Source organism: Paroedura picta, chromosome 4 (assembly GCF_049243985.1).
Source record: "Paroedura picta isolate Pp20150507F chromosome 4, Ppicta_v3.0, whole genome shotgun sequence".
NCBI lineage: Eukaryota > Metazoa > Chordata > Lepidosauria > Squamata > Gekkonidae > Paroedura > Paroedura picta.
Window position 1 is genome coordinate 92341446 of NC_135372.1, and position 12611 is coordinate 92354056.

Here is a 12611-nt window from a genome sequence, read left to right on the forward strand (position 1 = left end):
TGACTGATGTATCCTGACTATCTCTGTTTATTTTGCTAATCTGCTTTATGCCAATAAAGGTATTGTGTGTGTGTGGGATCTTTGTCCACATCCAGCAAAGAATGCCCTGCAAACCCAAGAGATGGTAGCACCATTTCAGCAGTCAAATATGCACTTTCCTGATTAAGGAATCAGATTTTCCCCCTCACAAAACATTACATTCTTGATTAAAGAGAAAACATGACATCCCCTCATAAGATCTGCAACCTCAAGGAAGAACATCAGGATCCTGTAACAAATCTGAAAATAGTGTTCATTGTGTTGAGTAGCTATGAGGGCTGGTATAGCAAAGAACTATGAATAGGGAAGTGTTCTGTTCAATTCTCACTTCTGCCCTGAACTATTTATTTTATGATTTATTTATTAAAACAAGATATTTACCCACTCTCTGCCCCCCTCTAGCCACCAAGACGGTTAACAAATTAAAACATACAAAAGCAAGCTGTCTTAGCCCACATCCATCTGCCACATTGGAAAAGCGTTACTCATCTACCTTGCAGGGCTGTTAGAAAGATTACAAGATAATGTATTTGTAGCACCATAAAGATGCCACATATTAATGGGGAGAAAAACTAGTCAAGTGATACTGCAACATGGTAAGCTTAGTGTGTACTTGGTATGTTTTTCTGCATTTTATTCTTGTATTTCTCATGGCACACAACATCTCCATATCAGATTTTTTTTAAGAATTATAATCTGTGCCTGAATATTTGCTTTGAATTTTACTGATTCTTTTGTTGTTTCAACCCAACATCTCAAATTGCCAACTTCCCATCTGACGATACCAAACTGATCATAAAACAATGACCTTATCAGACTGTAAGATTACTTACTTTGTTCTCACTACAGCGCAGATTCTACTTGGAAGAAGCAAATTCTGATCTTTTAAAACCTTAGGAAATCTGGGGAAATAATACAAACTGAAACCATTTGTGAGTTCACCTGTGTCTTGCATACACACACCCCTGTAGATTTTACCCATCACAGAGAAATGTGAGACCAGCTGGAAGGACTCTGCTTGGACCAGGCTGCACCTTCAGCAAGTAAATGGATGGCCAGTTCATGAACAGAGTGCATATGTAAGAACTAGGTGAAACTGACATATAGGGGAGTAGGGTAAGCATCATGGGAAGAATGTACAAGTTGGAAGGGAGAAAAATAAGCCAGGTGAGTGAAATGCCATCAGTATTCTAAGCTGCAGACAGGGTTAGAATATCTAAAAACTGATTGATTTATTATATTTGTTGACTGCCACCCGCAGACTGGCAGTTTACATCACTTTAAAAATAGCCCAAACGTACCTCCAACCCTCCCCACCCCCACCTGACAACTTGATGGGCCATCAGTTCCATGGCATAGGGCAGGTTGTTCGGCAGTGTTTGAAGCTGTTTCAATTCAGGATCCACTAAATTTCAAGTATCTAATATGAAGATGTTCAGAGGATATCCAGAGGAGAGACCCAGCTGATGTTCTTTGTCCCGGCCTCAACCAAATACCTGGCGGAACAGTTCTGTCTTGCACACCTTCAGAACTGTGATAGCTCCCATAGAGCCCTTAGCTCTTCAAGGAGCTCATTCCACTAGGTAGGGGCTAGGACTGAAAAGGCCTTGGCCCTGTGGGCTGGGGATCACCAACCTGTTCAAACTCGCAGAGTATAAAGCTCTGCATGGGGCATAAGGAGTTAAAAGGCCTTAAAGGTCAATACCTGGCAATCAATGCAGCTGCTGCAGCACTGGCTGAATATGGACTCTCCAAGGTGTTCCTGTGAGAGCCCTCACAGCTGCATTTTGTACTTAACAGTTTCTGGGTCAAGAACAAGGGCCGGCCCGCGTACTGTGAGTTACAGAAGTCTAGTCTGGAGGTGACTGTCACTTTCATATGTATTCTTTCATAAAGTGTGAAATACCCTAAACTCTAATACTTCTCTGTGATTATTCCAGTAGCAAGGTCTAATGCTAATGGTCTAAAGACAACACACATAGAGAAAATTGTTAATCGGCTGCATCAAGGAAGTGCAGCATATTCAAGCACGTAGGTCAGTTAAGTTTCTGTGGTTATGTGATCAGCCAAGGCAAAATAAACACTACATATTTCTGGAATGTTGAAATACATGCAGTTGCATGTTTTAAAAGAGAAAGTAAGCAAGGAAATTCTGCTAATTCACTCAAGAAAAATAGTTCAATTCACTGTGTCAAGAAATACAGAATGCATACAAAATGGACCTATAGAACAAAAGAGGCCAGGTACACAAAGAACTCAAACCTAGATGTATTGAGGCAAAAACAAAGAACTGTGAGATAGGATTTCAGTTCCTGAGGAGTCCAAAGCTCAAATACAATATTGCTTTTTTGGCACATGAGTTCTAATAGTATGATTCATAATGACCAAAGCTGGACAGAAGGGTAGGCCCAGGCAGAAATACCACGCCACTCCTTTGATCTGGGCCTGAAACCAGTCAGAATAAATGCCCAGTGCCACAGTGAAAGTGGCTAACAGGTAAACCACTAGTCCATACATCATGTGATACAGTCGGAGCTGGGCCATGGAGAAGATCTTCAGCTGCCGTGGAAACCGCAGGCACAGGCCACATATGATCTGCCCACACATGGCCAGAAGTGTCAGAAGACCTAGACAGCTGTGCCAGGAAACAAAGTGTGGGAGTTCACTTCTATTCTTGCTAGAGATAATGAAGGCCAAGCCCACTGCTGCAGCCATGAGTGCCAGCATCTGTGCAGTCCAATGCAGTTGTACTTTGATCTTGTGGGAGAAGGAGCAGAAGAGGGACCCCTCTGGCGAGAAGATCAGGATGGCTTCAGTCAAGCAGAGACAGAACTAAGAATACAGGAACTGATTAGCATCCTAGCAGTTATTCCCTAACAAGCTTGCCTATCAAACTAACTCAAGTCCTACTTCAACTAAAATACTAAGCCAAAACCCTGAATACAGTCCTCAATATCAAATGTTAAAAGTTTCTCCAGAACCATATCACTTCAGACTACGACTCAGTAGAGCTACAGAGGAAGTAGGGAGGAAACTGAAATGCACTGACTTTATACCAGCTTTAATTCATCTGAACTGGCACAACTTCCTTCACTAGGAAATGGAGGTCAGTGAACATGCTGAGAATGCCATCATAGTGTGGAAGGGGGCTGAATGCTCTCAACACACAGGTTAAACAAGGCAACAGCCCATCTTACACACACCCCAGCTTGGCTTCCATCCATGCTCACCCATCACACAAGGTCAAGAGTTGGACAGGTCACAGGACAGCACTTTCAATTTGAGCAACAGCAGACATTTTTGAAGCTACTGACTGGACATATCTGCAGAGGTACTTGAAGCAAAATGAAGTGTTTACATAGAAAAGACAGCATGACAGAACTAAGTCTGAAGCTTCCAAGCTCTGTATCACACAAGCCTGGTGTTTTTGTTGAGTATTAAAATGATTACAAAGACTGTTTGCTGGTGAAATGGATTGTGAACAGGAAATTTTTCTCATAAATGAGAGCTAGGGCTGGTTGGGTGTGGTCAGGCATGGACATGGTTTCATGCTCCTCCCAAAAGATGACTCTGTAAGCAGCTGCAGACCACCATATTTATAGCTTATTTTTGGCCAATAATATGTAATAACTTTACTGAAGTCTTTCCTCTGGGTGGTTAACTTCACTCCATCTCCTGGTCCTCCTCTGCTCCCAGTCACTCTCAACTTTGCCATCCCACTCACCTAAGAGCATGGCCCAATAATTGTATCTGCCTCCAAGTCCAGCTCTTTTGGTCCTCTGCCCCACCCTACCTTAGGCCTAAATGTATGACCTCACCATGGACCACTGATGCAAATTCCAACCATCCCCAACCCCATATTGGCATGACCAGCCTCATTTATCCCACAGGTTTGACTCTTTTAGGTCTTATGCCTTTCTTATCCACCCACCTAGAGCTGGCCTGTCCTCCCAGCAGCCCAACGGGGTAATCCCTGTCCTCCCTGGGAATCACAGAGCAATCTCTTCCTTTGATTTAAAAGAGCACGAATTAACTAGAGGAGGGTCATCTCTGTTCAAATGTAATTACAAGGGAAGGGAGCCTTGTTGCTCTTGTTTGCTCCTTTTGTTGGAAATCGGGAATCCCTGGAGATGTGTGGTCTACTGCTGGAGAGGGAACATGCATATTCTTCTAAAACATGGATTTTGAAAAAATAAGAGACAATGATGCTAAAACCACAGATAGCTTTGCAGTTTCTTTTTTTAGGGACTGCACAAGCAACCATCTGCTACAACACATTAGCACATATCCTTTAAAAGTTGTTTTAAATCCTTTAAAACACATCAGGCATATATCTGTGTGGGAGAATTATACTGGCCATTATCATTGTTAATCACATGCATTACTTAACCAGTTCTTGAAATATTGGCCCAATTAAAATACATACAACTGTTCAACAGGTCTGTCTGAGCTTAAGGAGGCTGTGTTAAGGTATCTCTTGAAGCCCTACCAAATCCCCAACACTGTAGAGAAATAAAAGAGGAAGAGAAAGAGGAGGAGAATATATTGGCAGTCATAAGCAAGAGATGACTTTCCATCTCTATAACAGGAGCTCTCTCTGTTCACAGGCCTAATTGTCATGTTACATTCTCCATAAGCAAAAGCAGCAACACCAAACAACAGATATATGCAGAAAATAGGGGGGGGGGAATTAACTTACTGCTATTGACATGAACACAGGGTGCCAAGAAAATAAACCTGGAAGGCAAAAGAGAGGGGAAAAAGCACTTAGACAAAGCAGAACTTTATTCTGTGAATAAACATGACCCCAATAACTGTTTTGATGGTAAAAGCTCAAAACAAAGAAAGTCTGATATGTGACAATTTGTGATTGCATGTCAGGCAGTCCTGCAAGACCAAACAGAATTTTCCCCTCACCAGCTGCAGATGGGTGGGTGGAAAGAAAAGAATCCTGTGTATATCCAAGGCTGACAGGGACAATGCTATATGTATCCAAGACTCCAGTTTACAGCCTGTGCTTATCCATTTCCTACTCCAATATATTTTACAATGGTAGGACTGATGGGAGAATGTGGTTGAAAACGCATTCAAAATAGCCATCAATTTTGAAGTAAAGCTCCTCTCCAAATTATCTATGTATAGTATGCAGAATGAATATGCATAGCTTGCATTTAATATGTGCAGTTGATCCAATTATAGAATGAGGAGGTTGCTGAATTTTGAATATTTTGACAACAGCCATGATGACTTTGCAGGCTACATCAAGCAACAAACAAGGAAAGCCTTGGGAAGTTCTGTATATTCAGTGCGCCCCCCTTTCTAAATCAGGAACATCCTACCCAGGCAACCTGTTTTTCCCTCTTCTTTGGGGAGAGGTCTATCCTCACATTTTAAAGAATCTGCAAACATGCATACATACACCTTTTTTTTTAAAAAAAAAGAAGAAGCCAAGATATCGAGAACTGTTGGTTATGTATGCATACTCCTACTTTGATTTCCACTGAAAATTTTCCATACTGAGGCTTTAGGGTAATGGGGTTCAACACGGTGATTGCTGTCCTTTACAAAAATGAAAGATGAGGCTCCGGGCACTCTGGTCAATTTACCAGACATTTGCAAATGAGACAGTCAGTAATGGTAAGCAAGTGTTTCTGCAAACCCACCGCTTCTGACCTTCTCCTACAATTTGTAGGGGCCAGGGAGCTAGGCTGTCGTCACAGCCGTGCACAGGAAGAATAAGACCCAATAGGCCTAGCCCACTCCCCGAATCAATCATAATGTGCACCTAGGAAATAAAAGGCCTAGTCATTTCTTGTAAAAATTAGGAGTCTTTTAACAGAAGTGCAAGGCTTGTCCACAAACAAGAGAAGACTGAGGGGCTTCCTTGAGAATGTGAAGTTTGAAAGTCACTTCCCTTTGCCCTATGTCGGAGGTTATTAGGAATGGGTAGGGTTGCCAGCTCTGGGTTAGGAAATATCTGGAGATTCTGCAGGTGGAGCCTGGGGAGGGGAGGGTATGGGGAAGGGAGAAACTTCAGTGGGGTATAATGCCATAAGAGTCCACCTTGCAAAGCAGTCATTTCCTCCACAGGAATTGATCTCTGTTGCCTGGAGATCAGTTGTAATCTGAGGAAATCTCCAGACACCATTTGGAGGTTAGCAAGCCTAGGAAAGGAATTGAAAATATGGCTGATATTATAATACCCTTTTATAGATAGAATCATAGAATCATAGAGTTGGAAGGGGCCATACAGGCCATCTAGTTCAACCCCTTGCTCAACACAGGATCAGCCCTAAGCAGATCTATGGTAGATCTATGGAAGATCTATGGTACAGCATCATTTGGAATACTGGGTGAAGTTCTGATCACTGTATCTCAAACAGGTCATTGCAGAGCTAGAAAAACTATTGAAGCCCATAAACAGGCTGACAAGGGTATTGGAGCATATTCCCTTTGAGGGAAGGCTGAAAAGTCTGAAACGTTTCCATCTAGAAAAGACTAAGGGGGGACATGACAGAGGTGTATAAAATAATGGTGGTGGGGAGAGAGATGACAGAGAATTTTTTCTCCCTTTCCCAAAATACCAGAACTCGAGGGCATCCAATGAAGCTGATGGGCAGTAGGTTCAAGACAAACGGAAATAGTTGTTTACACATAAAGTGATTAAAATGTGGAATTTGCTGCCAGATGGGGTGATGGCCACAGGGATACCCAGCTGTAAAAGGGGATTGGATAGAGTCATGGAGGATAGACCTATCAGTGGTTACTAGCTGTGGTGGCTAAAAGGAACCACTATATTCATGAGCAGTAACTTCTGAATCCCAGAGCCAGGGGAAGGCCTCGGCCACTCTGTCCTGTTGTCCGTTGTTCAGAAGATGGATGGCTGGTTCACCCATCACATCTGATCTATCTAGATAACTTGAACAAGATTATGTTGTAGACTGTGGCTAGATGCAGATGCCATAATTCAAAAGGCTGATGAAAGATATTTAAAAAATAATTAAAGCCATTTTCCTTCAGTCAATTAGCAAAATTAGTCTAATTTTGCCAAAACAACTATGTAGGCCTTAACTGTTTTCCCCCACTTTGACTTGAGACATGTAGAAGAAGAAGAAGAGTTGGTTCTTATATCCCACTTTTCTTTACCCGAAGGAGGCTCAAAGCGGCTTACAGTTGCCTTCCCTTCCCTCTCCCCGCAGCAGACACCCTGTGAGGTGGGTGAGGCTGAGAGAGCCCTGATATCACTGCTCGGTCAGAACAGTTTTATCAGTGCCGTGGTGAGCCCAAGGTCAACCAGATGGCTGCATGTGGGGGAGTACAGAACTGAACCCGGCTCGCCAGATTAGAAGTCCGCACTCCTAACCATTACACCAAACTGATGACAGTAAAGCATTTGCCTTGAGAAATACTACTAGCAAGGCTATTTCAAGCCCATAAAATCCAATTCAAATTTATTAGATCTACATGTTTAAAATAGGAAAAGATGCACATCTAGGGTCACTAGCTCCTTCCTCTGAAACCACCATTTTATCTAGCAGAACTGATCTCTGTTGTTTGCAGTTCACTTGTAATTCCAAGTAATTCCAAGGAAACTCCAAGGTTGATAGCCCTACACTAGGGGTTCCCAAAGTTGGTCGTATGCCCCCCTGGGAGTCGAGGAAGGATCTAAAGGGGCGGTGAGGGCTTTTGGAGCAGCAGGGTATGTGAGGAATTTGGGGCAGTAGGAGGGCAGCAGTCTGACTCCTCCTGCTGCAGCTGAGTTTTCCTAGCAAGAAACGTTCCAAGATGACTTGTCATTGCCTGCCTCTGGGAGTAGTGACCCTGGACTTCCTCAGTGGTCTCCCATCCCAGTGCTGACCAGGGTCAACCCTGCTTAACTTCCTGAAGAAAATTACAGATTCAGAAGGTGGGCTAGATGGGATCATATTCCTGCTGAGCTCCTTCCCCTCCTCAGGCTCTGTCCAACCCAGGCTCCACCTCAGATCTCCAGGTCTTTTACAAATATATATTTTCTAGACTTAAATATGGTCACTGCACAACAACCAAAAGAAGTACATGCAACATAGTATATTTTGAATTTGCAGTAGACCTAACACCAAGAAAGAGGTATGTGTTCATATGTGGGGGAGGGGCACTAAGGATATGGCCTGGGAGCTAAGGGGGCAGCAGCCCCCATAAGTTTGGGAACTACCGCCCTACACCAAGTACAAAACTAGCCCAAATTAAAAATGAGAAAAATACTTTGCTTTCTCACTGAAATACCCCCCACCCCTTGAAGGTAGTTAATTATTGCTGAATCATGTCCATTGTAGTTGGAAACACTGACATGTTCTTGTCAAAAGCCATGGAAAGCAGTACTAAACAATAAAACACAAACACATAATAGGATTGCCAGATCAAAAACTGAAGAATAAAAGACTGCATGAAGATCTGTTGTCTGCCCTATAAAGTTCATTAAAGCTGTTGGATTCTGAAATAAAAAGCATCTATTATGTTCTATAGAGCTGTCACATTCTAAAATAAGACTTCCAGCCACCGTAACAGAAGATAAGAATATTTGAGACTTCATTAGGAAAGACCTACAAAACACCCACACTGGCTATTAATAAATTATAAATGGCAACTATAGCATTTAAATGACTTCAGAAAGCTAGGCAAAGTATATTGTGTCAAAAGATATGGAGGAACACACTGCACAATGCAAATAAATCTACTAACAGAGACATCTTGACCCTCTCCCTACTTCCTCTGGAAACACATTTCAATTCCACAGTTAAATGCTTAAACAGTACCATCTTAAGATAAGCTATGCCTTTCTAAGGCTATTCAAGTCAGTGGTTTTAGAAGGATATAACTCTGCTTAGGATGAACTATATCTTCCAGACCAACCAAACAACATCCACAGGTCCCCCAGACACCCCCACAACTATCTGAATCCAAACCAACCTCCCTATGAGTTTGTTAGAAGTTACAAAGTTACCTTTGTGTTATAAACTGTTGTAAACCTCTTATAAACTTGGAACCCATTGCTATGATTATTGTTATTATTGTACCATGATTCAATGTATGCCTTCTACATTTCATGTAAACCGCCCTAAGCCTCATGGGAGGACGGTATAGAAATTTAAATAAATACATTCCTTGCAGACTGATTTTATAAAGCCAGGTTACTCCCTTCAGGAAGATATTTACCAAATCTTTTCCTTCTTCTGATTATTCTACAACTAGCAAGAAAGCCCACTGCAAGCAGGAATACAATGGGCGCTAGGACCCAGGGGACACTGGGAGGTGCAGATCTCTCTCTCTCTCTCTTGCTGTGTGTGCCTCGCAGTAAGAGGCATAGCACGTAAAAAGGCTTATTCTTAGGAGGGAAGGTGGGCTGGTGTGTAGTTTGGGGCAGCTATCTCTGTCTCTCTCTCTCTCCATCCGTCGCAGCAGAGGTGGCTCTCTCTGTGTCTCTATCAGCAGCTTGGGGCAGCTCTCTCTGTGTCGCTCTCTGCCTCCCTTGCAGCAGGAGTGATAGGAGGGAATGAGGGCTTGTGTTCAGTCTGGCAGGGCTCTGTGTGTCTCTCTCTGTCTCTGGTGCGTCTGAGAGGAACGTGGCTAGCATACAGGGAGGGAGGGTGGGAGCTGTAGGGGCAGGGCCAATCAGGGTGCAGCCAGCAACGCCCTATTCCAACTTGGACAGCCAGACATGTCCCACCCCCCAGGCTGTTTCACAAAACATGCAAAGTGTGTGCATGGGCAGTTCACTGCCCAGGGGTGTTTCTGTGGATATATGTCCTAGGGTGCCCTGACCTATCTTGTCAGATTTTGGAAGCTCAGCAGGGTCAGCCCTGGTCAGTATTTGAATGGAGTCCACCTGATGGCCTGGTGGTAAGGAAATCTTTGCAACCTTCTGGGTGATCATACAGTTATTAGGTATCGGCTATAATTCTACATGTGGTCCGTCCTGGTTAAAGTCTTTGATTCTTACCAGGCAAAGAAAATGGCCTGTTCCTCTCTGGAATGTAGTTTTGGATAAGCTCTCTCACAAAACCAAAGTTTATTTTATACCTCAGATAGTCCTCGCCAAGTCTAGAGAAATGGAAGAAGAGTGTGTCACTACTGTTTATGTAAACAATTGGAAGTTGTGGGGAATGTATGTGAGCAGCTCTTTGGACCTGTCAGCAGTTCCTGGAGGTTGGGTATAATGGCTGTAGGGTGTTCCCAGGAGGTGGAGTGGGGAGGTAGAAACCCCAGGCTATTGGCTCATCCTGTAAGGGCATCATCTTTCCCAACCTCCAAGATCAGGGTATTTATGCAATCCTATTGTTTTATGTATGTAGGAGCCTCTTGTGGCGCAGAGTGGTAAGGCAGCAGACATGCAGTCTGAAAGCTCTGCCCATGAGGCTGGGAGTTTGATCCCAGCAGCCGGCTCAAGGTTGACTCAGCCTTCCATCCCTCTGAGGTTGGTAAAATGAGCACCCAGCTTGCTGGGGGGGGGGTAAATGGTAATGACTGGGGAAGGCACTGGCAAACCACCCCGTATTAAGTCTGCCATGAAAACGCTAGAGGGCGTCACCCCAAGGGTCAGACATGACCCAGTGCTTTACCTTTATTGTTTTATGTGCAGATTTGGGGACTCCCGTGTCTATATTTCTTCTGCAGAAAAAATATTTAAAAGTTTTTCTCTGTGTGTTATTAATTGGGAATGGGCAAAAGAACCCTAATTAGGCCATTTGGCTATCACACCAAGTTAGTCCAGGGTTACTCTACAGAGGCAGGTAATGGCAAACCATCTCTCAACATTTCTTGCCTAGTAAACCCTGTGCGGCTTGATGGTACTTTCCACTACCATTTGCCCTGGGAAGCTACAAATTGCGTTGGTCTCTCATCAGATACTGGAGGACCCAGCATGTACTGATGTTGTGCATGGCACCCAATATGTGGTTTGCATCACCTTTCTATACAAAAATATTTTTCATGTCAGATTTGTAATATCTAAAGTTATTCCAAGCAGTGTTTAAGTAAGGTTTGAGATACAGACATTCATCGCATATTGCTTTCAGAGAAAAGAGATGGCCAGTTCTTAAAACTGCAATCAAGACTGAACATGGATTAGCACTTTGATTTTAAATTTTATTTCCTCTAGATGAAATATACAAACTTGCATTCTACCATCTCCCTAAGCAATGTCTGAAGTCTTTCTCCAGCCTAAAAAATACTATTTCCAACCAAAGATCCACCCAAACTGGAGAAAGGTTCCTCAAGAGTCTTGGAAAAGATACCACCCACTATATTATGTAACTGAATTGATGCCATCAGCTTTATTTTAGCCTCTACAATGCCTTCTTGCCTCTTCCACTCCCAATATTGTACAAAAATGGTCAGAATTCAATACAGTATGCAAACTAAGGGGAAAAAGAGGCTGTAGCTTCCTCACATGCAGATGTACTTAAGAAGCATACTTTCATTGCACCACCAAGTTCATTATTTGGATTAATTGAATTCATTTCCAGCCTCATTTTACAAAAGGGTAAGAGAAGAAAACAGAAAAAGGATAAAAACTACAGTTGCAGGCAGGAGAGCAATAAAAAACACAAAAATCAGCAGATCTAGGGTAATTTTGGGTAAGGAAATCCCTAAAGATTTAGGGGTGCAGCCAGGGGAAGGGAAGGATCCAAGAGTGTTGTAAACCCCACCCTTCAAAGCAGCCATTTTATCCGGGGTGCGGGTGGGATAGGTGGGGCAGATCCTTGCAATATTAAATTGTTAGTATTCCAGATCTCTGGGCCCAATCTGGAGTTTGGCAGCCGTAGAGAGGGCTTTTATTGGGGGGGGGGGGCTGCATTTATTATGTTCCCATGCAGCTATGTGCCTTCCCATATGCTCCTCACAGTCCTTGTTGAGGGGCCGGCTCACAACCACTGGGGGGGGGGGCTGGAGAGGCGGCGCGTGCCCATTTACCAGGGCCACCAGACGCGTTCTTCGAATAATTCTAGTCACCGCGAATAAGACAGAAGGCCTCAAGTCTTCCAGAATGACGAGCACGTCCACGGAAAAGGCAGCGTTGCGAACACGAGCCACTGTCGCTCGTCACAGAGCTCGCCAGGCTGCCCAAGGAGCGGAGACCTGCCGCCACGGCCGCCTCGCCATCCTCAGAGGCCCAGCGGGCAAGCGGGAGAGGGGAGCTTGTGGGGCCTCCCTCCCATACCGGGGGCGGGGGTGGGCAAATGGGTGCCACTCACTGGTGCCAGGCCTGGAGAGCCGCAGCAGGAGAGCCGTCGTGCCCAGCGCCGCTAGGTGCGCCAAGAGCCCACAGCCGCGCAGCAGCCAGCGAAGGGCGCAGGAGCCCGCGGGAGCGTCCGGCATGGTGAAACTTTCGCCTCCAGCCGCGGGCTGCTGTCCCAGGAGGCCCAAGGGCCGGGTGTGGTTTGTGGCCGGCGGCGACACCCACCTGCCCGGGGAGAGGGCGGGGCCTGGGCGGCGGGGCGGGGCGGGGCTCGGCACCTGGCGGCTCTCCGCCGCAGGGGAGAGGTCAGGCCTGGCCCGCTGCTCGCTGTCGGGTGATAGCGCCGTCTTCCTCAGCG

The 12611-nt window shown here is 44.6% G+C and overlaps 1 protein-coding gene across 5 annotated transcripts; it reads right to left on the bottom strand.

The window, feature by feature from the left end:
- Positions 1 to 1246: 1246 nt before the first annotated feature.
- On the bottom strand, positions 1247 to 12527 carry CYB561D1 (cytochrome b561 family member D1). Of its 5 annotated transcripts, none has more exons than XM_077334228.1 (4): positions 12479 to 12493; positions 6103 to 6203; positions 4739 to 4776; positions 1247 to 2871 (listed from the first exon to the last, which is right to left on the bottom strand). In XM_077334228.1, the coding sequence occupies exons 2-4, from the start codon at positions 6185 to 6187 to the stop codon at positions 2368 to 2370; spliced, it is 627 nt and encodes a 208-aa protein (XP_077190343.1). In that variant the 5' UTR covers positions 6188 to 6203; positions 12479 to 12493; the 3' UTR covers positions 1247 to 2367. The 5 variants fall into 5 exon arrangements, with proteins under 5 accessions (XP_077190343.1, XP_077190341.1, XP_077190342.1 ...); XM_077334226.1 differs by lacking the exon at positions 12479 to 12493 and adding an exon at positions 12270 to 12400; XM_077334227.1 differs by lacking the exon at positions 12479 to 12493 and adding an exon at positions 10016 to 10030.
- Between the last annotated feature and the right edge of the window lie 84 nt (positions 12528 to 12611).